This window comes from Syngnathus typhle, linkage group LG3 (assembly GCF_033458585.1).
Source record: "Syngnathus typhle isolate RoL2023-S1 ecotype Sweden linkage group LG3, RoL_Styp_1.0, whole genome shotgun sequence".
Lineage (NCBI taxonomy): Eukaryota > Metazoa > Chordata > Actinopteri > Syngnathiformes > Syngnathidae > Syngnathus > Syngnathus typhle.
In genome coordinates, this window is record NC_083740.1 from 89,594 (window position 1) to 110,206 (window position 20,613).

At 58.3% G+C, this 20,613-nt stretch overlaps 4 protein-coding genes and 1 long non-coding RNA gene across 8 annotated transcripts; 2 read left to right on the top strand and 3 right to left on the bottom strand.

Moving 5' to 3' along the window:
- Positions 1-58: 58 nt before the first annotated feature.
- On the bottom strand, positions 59-5,963 carry tmem178a (transmembrane protein 178a). Of its 3 annotated transcripts, XM_061273275.1 has the most exons (6): positions 5,814-5,949; positions 5,608-5,685; positions 2,609-5,539; positions 2,238-2,351; positions 1,649-1,786; positions 59-1,281 (listed from the first exon to the last, which is right to left on the bottom strand). In XM_061273275.1, exons 3-6 carry the CDS (start codon positions 3,087-3,089, stop codon positions 1,040-1,042), a joined length of 975 nt encoding a protein of 324 aa, XP_061129259.1. In that variant the 5' UTR covers positions 3,090-5,539; positions 5,608-5,685; positions 5,814-5,949; the 3' UTR covers positions 59-1,039. The 3 variants fall into 3 exon arrangements, with proteins under 3 accessions (XP_061129259.1, XP_061129258.1, XP_061129260.1); XM_061273274.1 differs by having other exon boundaries at positions 5,608-5,959; XM_061273276.1 differs by lacking the exon at positions 1,649-1,786 and having other exon boundaries at positions 5,608-5,963.
- A 377-nt stretch (positions 5,964-6,340) lies between these two features.
- On the top strand, positions 6,341-8,979 carry soul4 (heme-binding protein soul4). 2 transcript variants are annotated; one of them, XM_061273280.1, is made up of 6 exons: positions 6,341-6,498; positions 6,833-7,011; positions 7,876-7,961; positions 8,032-8,173; positions 8,288-8,471; positions 8,546-8,979. In XM_061273280.1, exons 2-6 carry the CDS (start codon positions 6,849-6,851, stop codon positions 8,718-8,720), a joined length of 750 nt encoding a protein of 249 aa, XP_061129264.1. In that variant the 5' UTR covers positions 6,341-6,498; positions 6,833-6,848; the 3' UTR covers positions 8,721-8,979. The 2 variants fall into 2 exon arrangements, with proteins under 2 accessions (XP_061129264.1, XP_061129262.1); XM_061273278.1 differs by having other exon boundaries at positions 8,032-8,471.
- On the bottom strand, positions 8,841-12,236 carry eif4a3 (eukaryotic translation initiation factor 4A3). Its single transcript, XM_061273266.1, has 11 exons — positions 11,982-12,236; positions 11,183-11,255; positions 11,051-11,117; positions 10,820-10,882; positions 10,582-10,714; positions 10,177-10,257; positions 9,818-10,098; positions 9,625-9,740; positions 9,407-9,514; positions 9,212-9,339; positions 8,841-9,126 (listed from the first exon to the last, which is right to left on the bottom strand). The coding sequence occupies exons 1-11, from the start codon at positions 12,133-12,135 to the stop codon at positions 9,110-9,112; spliced, it is 1,221 nt and encodes a 406-aa protein (XP_061129250.1). The 5' UTR covers positions 12,136-12,236; the 3' UTR covers positions 8,841-9,109.
- LOC133150792 (uncharacterized) lies at positions 12,234-14,232 on the top strand. The gene is made up of 3 exons (XR_009713811.1): positions 12,234-13,344; positions 13,566-13,713; positions 14,149-14,232. It is a non-coding gene; the product is annotated as an uncharacterized LOC133150792 (long non-coding RNA).
- A 75-nt stretch (positions 14,233-14,307) lies between these two features.
- On the bottom strand, positions 14,308-20,167 carry pex6 (peroxisomal biogenesis factor 6). The gene is made up of 18 exons (XM_061273246.1): positions 19,608-20,167; positions 18,484-19,014; positions 18,250-18,410; positions 18,100-18,171; positions 17,922-18,030; positions 17,743-17,861; positions 17,556-17,661; positions 17,289-17,488; positions 17,033-17,219; positions 16,711-16,787; positions 16,514-16,631; positions 16,204-16,409; positions 16,050-16,111; positions 15,564-15,672; positions 15,349-15,465; positions 14,974-15,051; positions 14,775-14,914; positions 14,308-14,697 (listed from the first exon to the last, which is right to left on the bottom strand). Exons 1-18 carry the CDS (start codon positions 20,124-20,126, stop codon positions 14,537-14,539), a joined length of 3,072 nt encoding a protein of 1,023 aa, XP_061129230.1. The 5' UTR covers positions 20,127-20,167; the 3' UTR covers positions 14,308-14,536.
- Positions 20,168-20,613: the final 446 nt, after the last annotated feature.

The following is a 20,613-nucleotide window of genomic DNA, read 5'->3' on the forward strand; positions in this document are numbered from 1 at the left end:
CGCTCATCTCCCGAAATTGCAGCAGCCAGCAGAAATAGTTGAGGAAACAGGCAAGCCGTTGAAACGTTGCTTCATTTGGGATTTCCACCAAACAAAGTAGAGCAGCTGCATTTATTTACATTGGCGTCAACATTGACTGACCAGGCGAGGCGAGGCGAGGCGTGGTTCACGAAAAGCGCTCCATCCAAACAATCAAATAGGCTCACAAAAAAGCAGTCCATCTAAACACATAGATAGGCTCACAAAAAGCAGTCAACTGAAAAGGGGGGGGAAACAAGCACGAGCTGTGCTTTGAACGATTCTTCTTGTTTGTTTTTTGAGAGACACGTTCTGCTCGGTGACGGCCAACTCAACTGACTTCTTTCGACAAGGATGCTTGAAGGCGCTGAAAGACACTCCCAGCTGCCGTTCTCTCCAAATGGCAACTAGGCATGAAAGGAGCTTTGCCTTTGCCAAACTCACCAAGTCCTCTGATCTTGAGTCCTCCTCGCATCGCAGATGACGGGCAGATCTTTAGCTGCCACCGGAACCAAACGCCTCCTCACTTGGTGGGACTTTACCAAAGCTATCATTGCACCGGTGTGTGCGCGTGCGTGTGCTTTTTGTTAGCCCGTCCGTGGCATTCGCTATCGTACCCCTCCTGTGTGCTTTGCAGGATGTTTTTGTCATGGACTGTGTTGAGGCGCTATTTGAAAAATGATGCTTCCATGTTGGAGCCCATGGCTTGCAATCATTTGGGGCTTGCTATGTAATTACGATCAAAATTATTTTTGTTATTCAGCATGATTGAGAGTTGAGCAAAGGTCAGTTACCACCGCAACCGTGCCAGTCAAACTTGCGTCACCTCGCTTTCTTGCCAATTGACACACGGGTGGACGGTTCTCTGGGCGCCAGGAGGAGGGCAGGGCAGGGCAGGGCAGGGCAGGGCAGGGCAGGGCAGGGCAGGGCAGGGCAGGGCAGGGCAGGGCAGGGCAGGGCAGGGCAGGGCAGGGCAGGGCAGGGCAGGGCAGGGCAGGGCAGGGGAGCTGACGTCGTCACTTTAGACGGCGGAGGCGCGGACGACCTTGTCACGGGACGGCCCTGCGTGGCGCAGCATCGGCAAGGCGGCCCCCAGGCACCCCGAGGCCACGCTGAGAGCCAGGCTGCCCCACGCCAGAGCCACCGACCAGCCATAGCCGTGGTCCACGTCGTCCGGGAGGCCGTAGATGAAGGGGGGCTTGCGGGAAAGATCGTAGCTCACGCTGGCCGCGTACGTGCACAGAGAGATGGTGCAGAAGATTCCTGAAGGCAAGCGAGCGAGCGAGTGAGTGAAAGTGAGTGAGCTCAGACATCAGAAGCGCTCGTTTATGCCGCCAGCAGGGGGCGTACGCAACCCAAACACTGTGAACACGCGCAGGCAGGTGGACAGGCAGGCGGACAGGCAGGCGGACAGGCAGGCGGACAGACAGGCGGACAGGCAGGCGGACAGGCAGGCGGACAGGCAGGCGGACAGGCAGGCGGACAGGCAGGCGGCCACGCAGGCGGCCACGCAGGCAGCCACGCAGGCAGCCACGCAGGCAGCCCAGCCGCGCAGGCAGCCACGCAGGCAGCCACGCAGGCAGCCACGCAGGCTGGCAGGCAAACCCGGCTCACACACGTGCACACGCACCTGCCATGAAGAAGAGGAGTCCAGCCACGTGTCGCGTGAGGCTGCCCTCCCAGAAGAAGCCCACGGCCGTCACGATGCTGCCGCACAGCAGGACGGCGGCCGCCATGCCCAGGAAGCCGGCCGTCATGCGTCGCAGGTCTGACGGCAAAAGGGGAGACCGACCGGCGCTCATGCATGTGCTCACGCCACCAGATTGTTCAAAAGGTTCGATGCGGCCCCATGCAGTCTATAAGGGCAGCATTTGGGAATAGGAATGAAACGGGTGGCAAAATTCACCACTCGCTGACCACTGAAAATGACATCCGAGTTGCTCAGGTATAGCGGCCAATCTCCGCCCAGCTCGCAAACGTCACGTGTTAGCTGAGCCGCGATTGGACATTGGACAGCAAGCTGCATGTTAAATGGCCGCTCCCCTCAGCTGGGATGCTATACGTATATGTTCTTGAGTTCTGCTTCCAAAAAGTGTGTGTGTGTGTGTCTGTGTGTGTGTGCGTGTATGTGTGCGTGCGTGCGTGCGTGCGTGCGTGCATGTGGGTGTGGCTGGCTGGCTGGCTGGCTGGCTGGGGTTAGGTGTGTGGGGGCGACTCACGTAGGAGATGCCACTCGTCCTGCTGAATGCTCCTGGTCAGGTTGAGAGGGATGTTCCTCAGTCTGATTGGTTGAGAAAAATGATACTTGACCGCTGTGCAGCGCTCCGCGATACCTGCGCGCGCACACACATACACACCTCAAAACGGGATTGTCGTTTGCGAACTTGTGGCAGGCTGCACTTGGCTGCACACACCTGCGAGCATCCCCCCCCCCCCTGCATACACACACGCGCCAATGCGCGCACATGACACGCGCAACACAAGCGCTCGCACACAGGTTACACACATGCACGGAGCAGATCAATGAACACACGCAGACGCTGACACTCGCCCTTATACGTACAGTATATGAAATGTCATGACGGCTCACCTCTGTCGACCAGGCGGTCGATGTCCGGGTCGAGGCCGGCGACGTAGCACTTGCGCCAGAGGCCGGCGTGCGTGGAGAAGAGCGGCCGCCCGCACTCGGTCTCGAGGATGCCCATGCCCAGGATGGCGCGCCAGTTCTCCAGCAGCTCGTCCTCGCGGCTGCCCACGTGCACGGGCTTGAGGAGCGCCACGTCGCGCGGCGCCGCGCCCGTGTCGAGCAACGGCAGGTGGTAGATGGGCATGTCGCGGTTCTGCTGGCCGCCCGAGTCGGCGCCCTGCCGCTCGCAGTTGTCGCGGTGGCGCCGCGTGTCCGTCTCGTACCAGTGCTCGGTGCCGATGGCCGTCACCAGCAGCAGCAGCGAGAGCGCGCTCAGGGCCAGGCTCGCGGCGGCCGACGCGCGCTCCGCGGCCGGCCGGGCTCTGCGACCGACGGCGCCGCGGGCGTCGCTCTCCGCACGGCTCGCTTTGTCTTCAGCCGCCATGGCGTCCTGCTGCCATCTCGGTTCGCGCGCGCCGCAGTTCGCCCTCGGGAGCGCGAGCGAGCAAGCGAGCACGCGCACGCACCAAGCGCCGAAGACGAGCGGCCCGTGTAGCTGCGGGCGCTCAGCGCGCGCAGAACCTTGCCGAACGAGCGAGAGCGAGCAGGCGAGAGAGCGAGCAGGCGAGAGAGCGAGCAGGCGAGAGAGCGCGCAGGCGAGAGAGCGCGCAGGCGAGAGAGCGAGCAGGCGAGAGAGCGAGCAGGCGAGAGAGCGAGCAGGCGAGAGAGCGAGCAGGCGAGAGAGCGAGCCGTACTTCCGCCGCGCCGCCTTCAAAGTAATCACGCAAACGCTTTTTGAAATTTGAACGCATGAAAATAAGCGACGCTCTTGCGCCGCAGCCGGGCCAGTCAGTCTCTTCGTTGGGGCTGCGTGCACGAGTCAAGTGAATCTGCGCGATCGTGTGCGCGTGAGCGTTCATTACTTTGCGTGAACGAGAGCATAGAGTGACATCCGACCGTGGACATCGATTCGGCATCTGGTTCTGACCTCTGCCCTTCTGCGACTGCACGACTTGAACACGATGATTGTTGCTGAGCTCGCGTGCGCGCGCACGCGTGCAAGGCATGTATCCAACCTGCATGGCTGTCGATTCCTGCTGATGAAGCTTCAACAGAACGATCAATGATCTTCGGAAGGGAGGGGCTCACCTCTGACGCCAACACACAAGATCGTGGGAAACAGACAGTCCACCATATTGATCAGCGGCCCTTGCTCTGAGCGCGCGTCTTGTGTGTACTTGTGCGTGTATGCATTGTTGATGTAGCGTGTGTTTTGAAATGATTGATTCTATTATTTAAATGATAGCAACAATGTCCCCAAAACATACATAGAAGTAGGAAGTTTACACATGCACCAACAAACAAAGCAAGTCAAAGTGCTGACCGACAGGAAGTGGAGTGACCTTCAAACACGCATGGGCGTGCGCGCCCGCCCGCACAAACACACACGCACGCAGGATTAAAAGCATATCCAAAAGATGGTTGTGGTTATTATTGACCCGATTCTCATTGACCTAGTAATATTCTTTTTGCTCTCCGAGGCATTATGATGATGCTGTACTGTTTGTGGGGGGAGGGGAGGGAGGGGGCGTTTGGGTCGGCAGGGCTCTGATTACACGAAACAGCTGCAGCGACTTTTATGAATTATTGATCAACTTAATGGACAACTTCTTCTTTTTTTGCCTCCATCACCTGAGCTGTCTCACGAGGCGAACGCACGTGAACCGCGACGGGAGCCGTCCGGACGGACACCTTTGCTGGCGCATTACGCATTCCATTTTGCTTGCACCTCCTGCGCCCGTGCACACAGCCAAAGTCGAGGTGCTGCTTCATTTTTGCGACCTATTTTGCAGCGTGGCTCGAGCGGAAGCCTTGCAATCATCTTTTCCATTCAACGTGGTGAAATGAAAATGGTGTGCTCATAAAAAAACGCAAAAATATTATAACATGGAAAAGCAAAGAAGAATATTTTTCGGTGCATGGAATGCGTTGGCTCGGCCGCCTCTGGTGTTGGCCTCTTGCGTCGGTGGCAACGACGAGCGCTAACGAGTGGAGCACACCAAAGAGGACAGAAAGAGCGACGGCAAAAGGACTGTGATCAGGCCGAGCTAGTAGATAGCTCAAAGTTGTGACTGTCATAAGGAGATGGCGCCTAGCGCCGCGCCGCGCCGCACCTCGCCTCGCCTCGGCGCATACACCTTTCTACGCTCACATGAAGTCAAGAAAAGGAAAGCTATACGTCCAGACAGGTGACAGACGATGCAATGTCAATTCAGGCTAAAGGCTAAAGGCTGAGGCGCTCACATTTGGCCAAATGTCCATTTTGCCATCGAGATGATCGGCGCGCGCATGGCGCCTCTTGTTTTTCTCGGCAATGCCGCTTGTTCCCACGGCAACCGAGAATAGCTGACGGCCGTTTCCCTGGCAACCCGCTGCAGCGGCGGGCGGGCGGGCGTCGTCGTCGTCGTGGCAACTGAGGGCTTCGCTTCAAAGTGCACCTCATCCAATGGCCAGCCACCGCAGGTTTGACTGGAGGAGGCGGAGCCGAGCGACCTCGACTCAGCTTGAATAATTTATTGATCGGCACTGCGGCAGGGGCGTGGAGAGCCGATGAAATTTTAAAGACGCACTTTGCGGCGAGTGACTGCCAACGGCTCACCTCCGACCTTCTGTCTGACAGCAGCTAAGCACATTTGACTGACACGCACGCACGCGCATGCACTGCACTCCTGAAAGCGTGTAGCGCCTTTTGATTGGTCAGCGTTCTTTCGCTTTAACCACCCACCAATATGAGATCTACGAACATTTTGGGCTCCAAGTAATCGCTCAGGGCATGAATTAGGTAGCCGAACAGGAGGTTGACATGTCTCGCCGCCATCCTTCTGCTACGGAGACCTGAAGGAGACAATCATCTGCATGCTCGCAACTTTGCTAGCTCAACAACCGAACCCATATGCACTTACTTGAGGGAGGGAACGTCGTTTGGGTTAATGGGATGGCATTTTGCTTGTACCTCCGCAGGTGAACAAACACTCGGTGGGCTTCAAAATGCGCGCGCAACGACAGGCAGGTCAGGTTGTTGCATCCCATTAGATCATCACAAGGTGGAACAAATAAGCATGACTCGCCTGCACGCGGCACGCGGCGTGCACGCCGACAGCACACACACCGTGGAGACAGACAACCGCTCGAACGTCATGGACAGGTGCGGTGCGTGTGCATGAATTGACAAAGGTTATCGGGAAAACACATTTGGAAGAGGGGCTGCGCTGAATCGCCGCCGAAGAAAATGAAGCGAGAAATGCAGGGCAGGCTCACGCGACAGACGACGAAGAAGAAGAAAACGCTGCTCTGCTGCCCCCTGGCAAACTCCACCATTCTCGTCCGTGTTGTCATGGAGACGTCTCGATATTCAACAGTGCCATTTATTGATTGATTGATTTTATTATTGATTGATTTTATAACCATAAAAATCACATCTCTCTCATTTTAATACAAAGGAAATTGACAAAGAGAAAAACCAAAACGTCACGGGGACTTGTTCTGACTGCAGGGGAGATCCGCTCCTGACGCGTTGTCATGAATCCCGGTTGCGTTCCGGACAGGGCCGGCGCTTATTTTTCTTTTCTTTTCTTTTCTTTTCTGCTCTTTTTCTTTTTCCTCTCTCAACGGACTAAACGTGCGAACGTCGACAGCCACGGCTTTGAAAAGGCAGCACTTCCGCATGGAAGCTGTTACTTTGAAGAGACCTCGGGATTCATGCCGGAAGCCTCACGACGTGCTTACCGCAGAAGGACGAGCATCGTCGATCCTGTGCATTGTCGTGACGAGTACGCGCGTGAGCGAGCGAGCAGGTAAGCACGCGCGCCTCCCTCACCGCGCCAGTCATGCTCGCGTCGCGGCGTTCAGCCAACGAAGCCGAAATGTAAACGTAGCTAAAGTAGGATCAAATGAAGTCATCGACGTGACGGTTAGCTGCAGGCTAACGGCTAACTAGACGCTAACGATGGAGTTCCTGCTCCGATCTGTCCGGGATGACGTCACCCTCCCTCCCTCGCTCGCTCTCAATAATCCAAATAAATGATGGAGTGCGTCCCTTGGAGGAAAAGCCTTTCTTTCCTTCCTTCCTCTTGTGCGCTATGATGGCGTCATCGGCGGTTGTCGTCGTTGCCTCCCCTTCCCGCTCAGGTGACAGGTGGGCGGCATGGCTTTGATCTCCTTGGAGGACCTCGAAGGGTTGGGCGAAGATGAGCAACTGGACGAGGACATCACGGACAACCCCGAGCCGATGGGGGAGGAGCAATCGGACCGACTGCTCACTCATTGGAGGGCCGTGGCCAGCACGCACCAGGTCACCGTGCCGACAGGTGAGCGCACACGTCATTACGTTGCTGTGCTCGCTCGCACGCACTGACGTCACTAACCGTTGCCCTGCAATTCGCAACCTTTAGTTCGCCGATTGGTTTTCATATGGATAAAAAGACAAGTTCAATTCCTTTTTCCATGGCAATAAAACCTATCCCTTCTCCGTGGTGCTCCGTTCCCTTTAGTGAAGGATTGGGTCCAAAAACAATTGCAGTTCGATTTTCTTTGAAGCGCTGGTTAAATTTCAAAGTCAAAAAAGTCAAAGTCTGCTTTATTGTCAACGTCTTCACATGCCGAGACACACAAAGAGATGGAAATGACGTTTTCTCTATCCCACGGTGACAAGACATAGTACACGATAGACATACAAGTAAACGACGCAATATAAAAAACAAGAAGGCACAAACAATAAATAAGAGGAATAATAAATCAACAGATAACACAACAAATAAGAGCCAGTGTGCATACAGACAGTAAAAGTACAGGACGCTACGCAGAACGGGGAAGCGAGTTCAGGATCCTGACAGCCTGGAGTATGAAGCTGTTTGAGAGTCTGGTGGTGCGGGAGGGAGCGCAGGCTTCTGTACCTCTTCCCAGAGGGCAGAAGCTCGAACAAAGAGTGAGCGGGGTGACTCACATCACTCACAATCGTGGTCGCCTTGCGGGTGAGATGGGAGGTGGAAATGTCCTTCAAGGAGGGCATTTGTTAAATGATGCGCGCCAAAATTTCGAGGACCATGCGCACACGTTGCCCAGACAGCTGACCACTGAGAGTCAGCGATGAATTCCAAATGCGATTAATAATAAAAAAAATGACCACCTCAAACGAATCCACGCTCATGGTTTGTTTGCTTTTTTTGGGGTAGAAATGAGGGGGCCTATCCACGAAATGGCACGCCACAACCAGCAGAGGGAGCCCGTGCCTTTCGTGCCCATTTCCTGTCAGGAGAAGGTGGGTTGAGCGCGTGCTCGGCCGGCGACGAGGATGCCGTCACTCACGAGACTTGTTTGCGTGTGCCAAGATGGGCGAGGTGATGTGGGAGGAGCGCGCGTACCCGGCGGGCAAGTGGGCGTGCGTGCGGCAGGCTGAGGAACTTTACGAGCAGAGCATCTCCAAGAGCTTCATGAAGCTGATGCGCTTCATCTGCAAGGAGAACTCGGCAGGTGGCATGCGCACCCGCACGCACGCGGCAGCGTGTTTTTCCAGCACGCACGGCGACGGGCCACTTTTGCACCTACGAGGCGTCTCGTTTGTGTTTTTGCTGTGCATACGGGCAGGCGGCCACCTGGGCCTGACGGTGCCGGTGGTCAGCACGGTGATGGTGACGGCTGACGGCCAGACGCTGGACAAGGAGGTGGAGACCGGCTTCTACTTGCCCGCCGCCTTCCAAGACGCGCCGCTGCGGCCGCACGACCCCGACGTGGAGGTGGTGCAACGGGACGCCTTCACCGTTGTGGCCAGGTGAAGAAAGAGGCTGCGTCGCTCGCGCCATCCACCGCAACGGTGGAGCTTAACCCGAACCCCCGTTGCGGCAGAGCCTTCTTGGGGACGACCACCGAGGAGACGGTGACTCGCCACAGCCGCCTGCTGCGGGAGTTGTTGGACGCCTCGGCGGCCGAGCGCCTACGCTCCGACACCTACATGGTGGCCGTCTACGAAAACCCTGGCGTCCCGCACCGCCGCAACGAGATCTGGTTCCTGCGGCGCTAGGGGGCCGACTGCACCGTTTTCTGCAAACATACACAAAAACTACGCACGGCAAGTCAGGCGCCGTCGTTTTTCTCGTTAGCGTGCCGAGCTCTTAGCGCCGTTAGGAAATTGGACACTTAGTGGGGATCAAGTCAAGTTTATTCAAGGTGAATATTTTTGTATGTTTTGACAAAAAAAACAAACTCAGACTTGTAATTTGAACGGTATCTCCAAAAAGCTGAACTTGTAATGTGAAATAAATGTCAATTTAACAACTAAAGACACAGACTGCCTTGCCTTGTCAGCTATTGCTACAAGAACACAAGGTAGGGTAAAAAAAAAAAAGCTTTATTTACAAACACGTCGAGGCTCAAACGGGAAGTAAAAAGTGGGCGCGACTTCCGGCACCGTCAGATCAGGTCAGCCACTGCACACAAGACCCGCAAAAGGTTTCCGCCTCGTCCAACATTCCAATCTTGGCGCGCTAGCGATGCGGCGGCATGCGCACTCACCGTTCATGGGCATCTCGTCGATCTGCGTGGAGTAGTACTGCTCGATGTCGCGCAGGATGCGGATGTCGTCGTTCTTCACAAAGTTAATGGCCACACCTTTGCGGCCGTAGCGACCGGAGCGGCCGATCCTGTCGGGAGGGGTCGCGGGTCAAGGGGGGCGGGCAACGACGGGGAGCGGGCGGGACGGCGTCCTACCTGTGGATGTAGAGCTCTCGGTTGTTGGGGAGGTCATAGTTGATGATGAGGGAAACCTGAGGCACGTCCAGACCGCGCGCCCACACATCGGTGGAGATCAACACGCGACTGCGCAGGCGGGCGGGCGCACACACACACACACACACACACGAAAAGCAATTTGTTTTAAGGAGCGCACATGGTGGCTGTGCGAGTTGCACGCCACGCACGTGGCTCACCTGGCTCCGGAACGGAACTCCTTCATGATGGACTCTCGCTCTTTCTGCGGCATGTCTCCGTGCATGGACGACACTGTGAAGTTGGCCTCCCGCATTTTCTCCGTCAGCCAGTCCACCTGCGAGCAAAGCGTGGCGGCGTCAGGCAGGTTGACCAGCGGACGCCAGGCGGGGAGCGGCGGCTGCTGCTGCTGACCTTTCTCTTGGTGTTGCAGAAGATGACAGCCTGCGTGATGGTGAGTGTGTCGTAGAGGTCGCACAGCGTGTCGAACTTCCACTCCTCACGCTCCACCGCCACAAAGAACTGCTTGATTCCTTCCAGCGTCAGCTCGTCACGCTTGACCAGGATGCGGATGGGGTCCGTCATGAACTTGTTGGTCATCTCCAGGATCTCGTGCGGCAGCGTGGCACTGATAAGGACCACTTGCGTAGCGGGGGGCAGGTAGCGGTACACGTCGTAGATCTGCTCCTTGAAACCTGCCGCGAGTCAGAGGTCACACCGGGCTTTCGGTGAAGGCCAAGGGTGGGCGGGCGGGCGAGCGAGCAGCGACCGACCTTTGTTGAGCATCTCGTCGGCCTCGTCCAGAACCAACATTTTGATGGCGCGCGTTCGGAGACTGCGGCGCCGGATCATGTCTGCGAGCACAGCGGCGGCGTTATTGCCAACCGGCGGGAAAGCAAGCTGATAGCTCGACGCTAACGCCAAGGGAAAATGCTACGGGCGTGCTAAGGGTCAGCAAGGATTTCACAAGGAACACAAAGAGCGCGGCAACAAACGCAGACAACGATAATCAGGCTTTCTGGTTGGACTCCAAACGTTGCGTGTCACCACGCTGCACACGGCGGGAACACACAAGTCACGTTCTAATCACGCTCGTCTTCCGTGCCCGACTTGTCAGGAAATGTCCGGTTCAGTCATCGACAAACAACAACGGGGACGGCCGTCGGCCCGGCACTCACCGAAAACCCGCCCCGGTGTTCCCGACACCACGTGCTGGCCAAAGTCCAACTTGCGGATGTCCTCACCCACGTTGGTCCCGCCGATGCATGCGTGGCACTGGACGTTCATGTAGTCCCCGAGCGCCAGCAGCACCTGAAGGCGCAGCCAAAGGACCGCCTCCGTGAGTGAGTGTGTGTGAGAGAGAGAGAGAGAGAGAGAGAGAGAGAGAGAGGAGGGGCGGCGAGGAGCGGGCGTCACCTTCTGAATCTGGCCAGCCAATTCTCTGGTGGGCGCCAAGATTAACGCCTGGGTCTCCCTCACCTGTGCGCACACATCAATGTGGCATCAAAACACGTCCAAATGAAAGCCCCCAGCCCCCTCTTTTCGGCTGACACGGTTACCGCAGCTTGGCGCCAAAGCACTTTTTTGTGATCAACGCAAACTCGCACGGGGCTCGAAGCAAGAAATAGCCCGACGGGTCACGCTCACCTGGATGTCCAGACACTGCAGCACCGACACACAGAAGGTGGCCGTCTTTCCCGTGCCCGACTGCGACCTGCACGCAACCACCGTGTCAGAGGGAAGAAGAAAAAAAGCACATTTCTGAGCTTCTTTTCTTACTGGGCGATGACGTCTCTGCCTTTGATGATCTGCTTGATGGCTCGCTGCTGAATGGCCGACGGCTTCTCGAACCCTGAGGCAAGCCACGCACAACATTAGCACGCGCGTCCTGTGCCAAAATGGCCGAGCATTTGGCGGGTGGAAAAATCTCTTGGATTGGATGCCTTGGATCAAATAGGATAGTGCCAACAACTGCGATATTGTTATTTCTGCCTAAGCTCCATTTCCCAGTAAAGGTGAGACATTGGTGATTGAAGGTGTTCAAGCACGTCTTGCATCTGATTGGAATTTGGAAAAGATCAACTCAGAAATGTAGGACGTTGGCGTGCTCAAGCTGATGGAGCTCGTCATTTTCAAATCAAATGCTGCGAATGGCACAACATCCTTCAGTGAGAACATTTCAACGCCATTTTCTTCACCAAGCATGCTCTTTACGGTCGGTCACATTGGCCTCACTGTTGGGTTCCTCGTTTTTCTTTTTTTTTTTTGTCTTTCGAACAACGCCCGTACAATACTCGTGTATCATGACTGACGCGAACATGCTCTTTTCCACATGGTGTTGGTTGTATCGTAGTTGTTGGACTTTCAAACATTAGCCCAAGTGGCTAATGCTAACGGGGAAACTTCAGCCACCCAGCGCGAAGCCACAAAGGTGCTAATCCGATGTTCACCTGGCGTCTCCTCGCCACATAAACGTGAGCTGGAACGCCAGCGGGGATCATTAGAGTTTATGGCGGCGGCGTGGCGCGGCGCGACGTGGCGGCGGGCTGCGCGGAGGCCTCGCCGATCCTCGGCCTACCGTAAGCGTAGATGCCGCGCAGCAGGTCCTCCCTCAGGCCCATGGTGTCGAAGGTAGGGGTGACGTCCACCTCCTCGCTAGTCTCGAACTCCACCTTAGTCATGTCCTCGTCCTTGAGGAGCCGCTTACGACTCTGCATACCGGCGGCGGCCATTTCTTGACTGCAACTGAAAGGCGGCGAAAAGGCGTCGCGACGTTAGCTGCTAACAAACACACCGGGCAACGCGAGAAAGAAAGGAAGGCCGAGGGGAGGGGAGGGGAGGGGCGTGTGGCGCCGCTGCGATGACGCCGCTGCGATGACGCACTCGGCCAGCGACGCCGGAGATGACGACGTCACACTGCGGTGGAAAAAAAAAAAAAGCGAGAAGGCGTCGAGCGCGTCCTTCAAAAGTTGCTAGTAAAGACAAGCAAGCAGCCACATTTGACGGCGCTCGCTCGCTCGCCCGTCCGCCCTCGCATTCCAAGTTATCAAGTTAAGCACATTTGCGCAGTCGCCCAAAAGGAAACCCGCCGCTGCCCGCCCGCCGACGTGTAGTTCCCGTAATATGGACGCCATCCAAGCCACGCTTCTCGGAGTCGTCCCAAATACGTTGGCGCTTCATGTTAAAAGGACGACCATATATTACTTTTTGCCCCTTCACAAGAACTGCTCATTTTCGAGGGCACACGTAGATGCCGGTAGGGGACGACACACAGTCGCTTAAAAAATACAATACTAAAAAAAAACGTAGACTACACCATTATGGCCCCCATCACTTGTCACTCAATGAACAAATGCAGCACTGCAGTAATATAAAGGAGTTTGACGAATAAAGTCAATCTGGGCACGCACAAACGTATACTGCCGTTCCAACCTCTCAAGATGTAGCGAGAAGGAAGGAAGGAAGGAGACAAAAGGATGGAAGCGGCAGGAAAAGAAGAGAGCATCAAAGTCCTGCGAGGGAAGTCAAGTGGGACGAAGGAAAGGTACAAGGAAAATTGGTTGTACAGTGGAGCAAGATGGGAGGAAGCAAGGCAGCAGGAAAGAAAGGATGGAAGAGCAAGGGAGGGAAGGGAACAGGCAAGGAATGCTGTAGCTCCCCCCCGGCCTTTCCAGGGGGAGCGGGTGGTTGCCGTGGTAACGGGCGTGCGGCTCAGCGAATGGCCGAGCGCTCGCCGTTTGCGGCCAGAAGTGCTGAGTGGGCCGGGCCGGCCCCCCTCCCGCCGTGCTGCCAACCAAAGCGCCCCCGCTCCCCCGTCCCCTCCTATTATGATTGGCAGCCGGTGTTTGTGCGCTGAAGCTTCTAGCGTCCGGCCGGCCAGCTGGTCATTCCAGTGCAGCGCGGCGCCGGCCCACCACCTAACCCATGTGCGGGGTCAACTGGTAAGAAGGCGCCTTTTTTGGAGGGGGGGGGGGGGGGCATCTGGAGTGCTAGCGTGCGGGTCAAAAGGTCAAGTCAATGCTTCTTCAGCGTTCCCCTTTCCAAGTTGCGGGGCAAAAGCCTTGGATGAGCGCTGTAGGTTCTGGCAGGCAGGCGACTGGCCACATTTGGATTGGGCGCAAATTGAGATGGTTAGACGCTTGTTAACAACTTGGCCTTGCAGGTTTCCAAAAGGGACGCTGCTGAGGAGCTGGCTGACCAAGTCCAGGCCCCGCCTCCTGCTGCTGATCGCCGGGCTCAAGCGACCTCAGGTGACCCTGATGAGGAGGAAGAGGATGAAGAGAACCAAAGTAGCCAAGGCCACGTAAGCGGTAAATACGGCGGCTGGCGGGAATGGCTCAGAGGGTCCGAGACCCTCGGGAGCGGGCCAGCGCCTCTCGGTCGGCCCGATGAGAGCCGTTGACGCGGCTCTGGCTGGGAGCAACGCGGAGAATCGAGACAAGCTAACGCAATGCGATGGGGGCTGAAGCCTTTTGGGGCAATTTGTGTTAGCGCTAAGCTCAACATAGCCCTCGCTGGTTTGCAACTTACTGTTTTTGTCTGGAAAGACTCCAGACTCACAGTCCAAGCTCATGTGGCCCAAAACCTTTTGATGTGGACAAAATAGTGATTTGTCAGCCACCGCCACAATTCCAGTGATCATTTGTGTGTGAAGCTGCAACTTTTCCGTGTTCATCTAGACACCTTCAATGGGTTTTGGTCGGACTTCCTGTTTGGCGGCGGCTAAACCTTCAGTTTTCTTGCAGAACGTGCAGCCGGATGCCGCACTTTGCTTGAAGCCTCGGCGACGCCACCCGTTGGAGCACGTCGACGACGTTCAACAGGCATCCCATCAATAAAATTCCTAGAATGTCAACGGCTCCTTTTGTGCCCACCTTTTTTTATTTGTCATGTGAATTTCAATGCGACGCACAAGGGGGGGGGGGGGGGGGGGGAACCCCCAAAACAATTCTAATGTGTTGTCACAGTCATTATTTCTGTCCTTCCCGCAAAATCAAGTACGGTTCAACACTGTTGTCCCTTCAGCCACGTGAGAAAAGAATGACCGATGAGGCAAAAGACGTGTCCAGAGGCGGGGTGCGGATGCCAAGCTAAAAGGCGGCCTGCGCCCACTTTGCCACATTTGTCGGCGGGCTAGGGTCCCCCCGACAGCGGCGGGCTCGCCACGGCCTCATCGTGCCCGACGCCTCGGTATCGCGCGGCCTCCTCCGGAGACAGCGAAGGCTGGAAGTCACGTAGCGCCACGCCAAAGTCCGCCATGGTGAGGCGCAGCGGCGACTCCTCAGAGTCCAAACCTTGACAAAACGGGAAGGAAGGCGGCGGCGGCTTAGCTACGAGCGATGCAAAGCGCCCACCGGCCGGTCCTACCCACCGCGATGGATATCGTCCACCTTCCTCTTGACGGCGGCCGTCATGGCGTCCGAGCACAGCGCGTACAGGTCGGCGCCGCTGGTGCGGGCGGGGCAACGCTCCAACACCTGCCGCGGGTCCACCGAGGCGTCCAGGTTGAAGCTGAGGGCGAGCCAGCCGGTCAAAGCCGCGCTCCGGCGTCCCCGTGTTGGCACTCTTACCTGCGGAGGACGGCGCGGAGCACTTGGAGCTGGGAGGCGCGGTCTGCGTTGATCCCCACGTAGACCAGCTTGTCAAACCTGAACGCAACGCAGCGCTACACTTTCAAACGCGCAGCGCTACACTTTCAAACAGGGACGGCACCAATGTCGGCCATTCTTTGCAGAGGATCAAGATGGGAAAGGGAGTACGCTTTGATTGGCGTGTCCGCGTGTGCCGCAGCGCCACTTGTGTTCAAGTAGGAGAAGCTTCCCAAAGCGCGGCTATCCATGCTAATCTTCGGCTTGTCAACATGGTTAGCCTCAAGTCAGTCCTCGGGCAAAGGCCATGTCGACATGTGCGTCACCCTCCTTCTCTTCTCAAGTGTGAACCCTGACCTTCCGGGCCTGAGCAGGGACCGATCGAGCAGGTCGGGTCGGTTGGTGGCGCCGATGACAAATACTCGGCTGGAGGCGTTCAGAGCGTCCAGCTCGGCGAGCAGCTGAGACACCACCCTGATGGGTCAGAGGGAGAAGTTAGCCCCCGGCCTTAGAACGGCCGCGTATCTCTCTCTCTCTCTCTCTCTCTCTCTCTCTCTCTCTCGCTCTCTCACCTGTCCATCACCCCGCCGGAGTCTCCGCTGCGCCCCCTGCTGGGCGCCAGGGAGTCCAGTTCATCAAAGAAGACCACGCAGGGCGCTGCCGAGCGGGCTCTCTGAAACGCTGAACGCAAAGTGGCATCAAGGTAATGCGGGCGGTTTGCCCGTTAGCATTTGGAGCCGCTTCGTCGCAAAGACAGAAACAAACAGGCGCCGGCGGTTAACGTCAAGCGGCTGGCTCATGAGCTGTGGGCGTGCGGTAGCTTTGTGCAAAGCCCAAACGCTAGCGGTGTGTGAAGACAAACGCTAAAGCGGCACATGCGGACGACCCGACCCGTGGTTCATCCTCTGCCGCCGGCAACAATATTGCGGCCACTCGCAATGAAGGAATTCTTTTGATTTGCTTTCATCCATCAAAAACAAACGTACGTACGGCTCTACTCGGATGCGGACAAAACCCGTTAGGAAAAAACCAAGAGGGGTGGGGGGGCGCTGGCTCACCTTCTCGGACGTTCTCCTCGCTCTGGCCCACGTACATGTTGAGCAGCTCCGGACCTTTCACGCTGGAAAGACACATCAGAAGAAATGGAAGGTGAAGTCCAAACATAAGTAAGTGCAAAATTTGCATCAGTGCAGAGTTTGCGGGCGCTCTGACCTGAGGAAGGTCATGGAGCATTCGGTGGCCACGGCCTTGGCCAGCAGAGTCTTGCCCGTGCCCGGAGGCCCGTGGAGCAGAACGCCGGTGCGACTCAGCCTGAGGGACGAGAGCTGCGGGCACCGTAGAGGAAGCTGGACCGTGTCCAGGATGTCCTTCTTCACCTGCTCCAGGCCGCCCACATCCTCCCAGCGCACGGACGGAATCTGGCCACACCCACATGTTGTCGTTTAGTCGGGCGGGGCGAGGTGGCCTCAGAGATGCCGTGTGGCCGGAACGTGAAGAAGGCTCAGCACGGGACGGCCCTCACCCTGGGGGCGCCAGCGGCCTCTGACTGGGCGTCCCGCAAGGTCTGCAGAGCCGACAGGAAGTCCCGTTGCCGGATGTTCACGCCGCTGGAGCACAAGTCCTCCTGGCGCCGGGCGGGACTGAAATAGATGCGGACGGACTCTAAATAGGGCCGCCGACGTTGGCCGGTCGGTCGGACGTCCCGGGAGCGAGGCTCACCGAGCCAGGAGCAGTCGTCTGCACGCCGCACGGCCGGCCTCCACCAGCAGGGCGCGCAGGTCGCCCAAGGCCAAACCCTACAGGCACACAAGCAATGCTAAATGGTCAACAGACTGAGCCTACTCGCTCAATCATCAATCGTCCTGCGGGCAAGGTCTTGGTCCAAAGCGCCACTGCATGATGGAACGGGCTTACGCGCGCGCGAGGTGCAGGTATTGTTGATGTCCACTGGGGGTCGCCGTTAACATCCTCATTGTGTGCCCTGACCAGTGCCTGGCCCGGCCGGATGTTGCCGTTCATGCAGACATGCAAAGTGACCTACAGCCGTGACTTTGGCGAGTGTCTCCAGGTCGACGTCGCGTTCGAGGCGAACGTCCCCACTCAGCTGCGTCAGAATAGCCCGGCGCCCGCCCTCGGCGGGGCTCTCCAACGCCACCCGGTGGACAAAGGCAGACACGACGCTGGCGGGCAGCCCACGAGCTTCGCGGACCGTCGCCACCACCGCCACCCTGGAGAGTACACTGCAGGTCGGCGCTGCGGTCCGTTAATGTAGCTCACGAGCGTTGCGCGTGCGTCACCTGTCAGGGGCACTACGAAGCAGGTGGCAGAGGGCCGCCTGGACGCGGGCGTCGTCGGCGCCCCCGCGAGTCTGCAAGAGGAGCTGCAGGTTCTTCAGCAAAAGGACGCAAGGCTGAAAGGCGTTGGCCCGCTCCAACAAGGAAGTCAGCCGCGCCTCTGTAGCGGCGGGCGTGTCGCCGCACACGCCGACGCAGTCCACCTGCGAGTGGCATCGCGGTCGTCAGCGCTCGTGGGCTCGCCGGCTGGGCGAGCGGCGGAGATCGCACCCTGATCAGCTGGAGGTGCAGTCTGGAACTGGACGCTGCCACCGCTGTTGCTTTGCCGCTTCCCGCCGGCCCGTGGACCAGGAGCCTGCGCGCCGGGAGGGAGCCGCTGAAAGGGCAGCCACGTCACACCGTCCGTCAGCTCAGACGACCACATCTGCCCCCCCACCCCATCCCCCGAGGACCGCACCCGTGTCGGTGCGGGCCGAGGATACGTCCGATGGCGTCCACCGCGCGCTCGAGACCCGGAGGGGATGGGCCGCTCCACGGCGCCGCGCCGCGGGGCGCCGACACGTTGACCGGCGGCCCCTGGAGACATCCCACGAGTCAGACGTGAGCTTATAGAAGGCTAGATGGCTTAAAGGTCACCGTGAAGAGGGACGTGTGCGTTCTGTCAGCCAGATAAAGCCCGTCCCCTTCTTCTCCCGTCTGGTCAGCAGGACACACCTGCTGCACCAAAAACAACAGTGCCCGGCACCTGAGTTGGGTCAAAAGTCAAAGGGTTAAGGGTCCACCAGTCACACACCAGTCAAGCGCTCTCCGTCACCTCTGGCCGTCCTCCAGCAGGTCCGGGTGGTTGCGGGCAGGAACCAGAAGAACGTCCCCCGGCGCCACCAGCCTGCGCCCACCACATCTCACTGGTCCAGCAACAACTTTCCGCCCATGACCTCACGCCAGACACCGGGCGGCGACCCACCTGGGGACGGTGAAGTGCGCGGCCAGCAGGTCGTCGTAGCGACTCGCCGGCCGCTCGGCCGGGGCCGCCACCGGCCGCAGGTGAAGCTCGCCGGCCGGCGGCGGGCCCGAGCCGCGGGAAGTCTCGGAGGCATCCCGGGACGGCGGTTGCCGACGCCGCCTCTGAAACCCAACAAGCACGCTCGACCATACGTGACGGATGGCGCCCGCGTGTGTGCGCTCGGCACGAGTATACCTTGAGCCCGATGCGGCAGGCGGCGCCCACGCTTTGGCGTCCTCCCGTCAGGTTGAACCACAAGGTCTCCGACACAAAGGCGCCGTCGCCCGCCTGCTCCGAGCGGATAGCGACGAGGACGGCCGCTCGCCATCTGTCCGCCGGGCCTGTCGAGCGCAGCTCCACCCACTCGCCGTCAAACATCCCCAGCCTGAGCAGCGTGCGCCCGCCAACGTAAAGACTGCCGTCTGGGTCGGCGTCGCCGCGGCCGTCGTCTGCCTCCAGCCACCGCCTCACGTCCGTCACGCGCACGTCCAGCCGCCGCTCCGGCTCCTCCGGGACACCGCTGAGCCCCAGACGCCGGTCCAGGAGCGAGCAGTCCCCTCCCAGGCGGGCGGCGCGGTGAGCAAAGTCCGAAGCGCACAGGCGGAGCTCCCTCGAGGGCGGGCCCGGCCCGGCCGCGTCCGGCCGGTCGGCCAGAATCACGGCGGTACGGGGCGTGACGCGACCCTGCGTGACCGGGCCGCAGGACAGCACCAGCACGTCGGGTATCTGTGCAAAAAGAAGACCGCTTGGTGATCTGGGTATCCAAATTGACACTGTCTTCCACCAGTTGAGTGCAAAATCCTTTTCACGACAGAGACCGGGCAGCTTTTGGTGCCAGAAGCTCAAGTCGGACAATCGGGACAAAGACTTTGACGGCAACCGCCGAGGGCTCTCAGAACAACAGCTCTGTCATGTCGTCCGTCGACCGTATTCTGGCTCAAACAGAAAAGGCAGAGCAGAACCGAGGAGCTAGCAGCTCATCGCCCGCCGCTCACAGTTGGCTGCGGCTGGCGCACAATTACCCACGATGCATTGCCACCAAAACAAAAACTCGGGCCACATAGGTGTGCAAATCAAGTTTCGACGACCTGTATTCAACTGGAAATTGTTTTCTAAAATGTTCCCTCATGAGTAGGCAGATTATCTCGAGCAGTCGGTAGTCGGTGTTTCGAAAGCACACTTCAATGGGAGCAGAAGGTCAAAGTGGTCCACTTTCCACAAAATATCATCCCAAAAAGAAGAGCACATTTTGTGAAGCTAAACTTTTCTTTCTCGAGCGATATTTGTGAGGAGGACGCTGAGCGGGGGGGGGGGCTCACCTGTCCCGGCCGGTCCCCGAGCAGCGGCTCTCCTCGCCGGGCCAGCAGACAGCTTTCACCCCCGCAGAGCTCCAGCAGCTTCGCGGCGAGCCCGTCGGCGTCGTCCCGCGCCAAAGAGCGTCCTCCGCGGACACCCAGCACCACCTCGTCCAAGTTTACGGGCAGCACTGGCCACGCAATGCCGCGGGTCCCCGCCGTCGGGAAGCCGCGGAGCCGCAGGAATAAGCCGCTGGCGAAGAGCCTCACCGAGCCCGGCCCCGGCGGCGGCGGCGGGGAAGAGACTACCGCGGCTCGGCCGAAGCCCGCCGCCGCCTCTTCACCGCTGAGCGCCAGAAGACGAAGCAGGAGGGCGGGCTGGCGAGGGCTCGAAGCCGGCCGTCTCGGGGTGAACAGGACGGTCGGGGGCCCCGCGTGGTCGCGAAAAAGGCTACGTAGCTGCCATTCGGTACCGAGCACGTCCAGGGGACTCGCGTGCTCGGGGAAAGGCTCCAGCCTCAATAACTGCACCTGCGCGGCCATCTTGCTGTAACTTTCACATCGTGACGTTTCGCCTTCCGCCCAATAGAAGACGAGCTTTTTCCTTACGTCACCGCTGCCGCGAGTCCGTCATTGTCCCGCCCGCCGCTTCCACTTTATTGAGTTGTTCAATTTCATATTATGGCTCGCTGAATTTCAAAGTAACTTTCATGTGGGGGGTTTGTTACAAATTGGAACAAACATTTGGAACAAAATCAACGCATTCAACAGCCCCTCACAACCCAGACAGACAACCCGAAGGTTTTTTTGGGGGGGGTTCCCCCTTCAGGTATTTCCCACCCCAAATTATATTAGCTGGTTCCGCTTGTATGACTGTTCTACCGGTCAACTGGGCTCTTGGGGCGCTTCTGCTGCTGGTTCTGCTGCTGGTTCTGCTGCTGGTTCTGCTGCTGGTTCTGCTGCTGGTTCTGCTGCTGCTTCTGCTGCTGCTTCTGCTGCTGCTTCTGCTGCTGCTTCTGCTGCTGCTTCT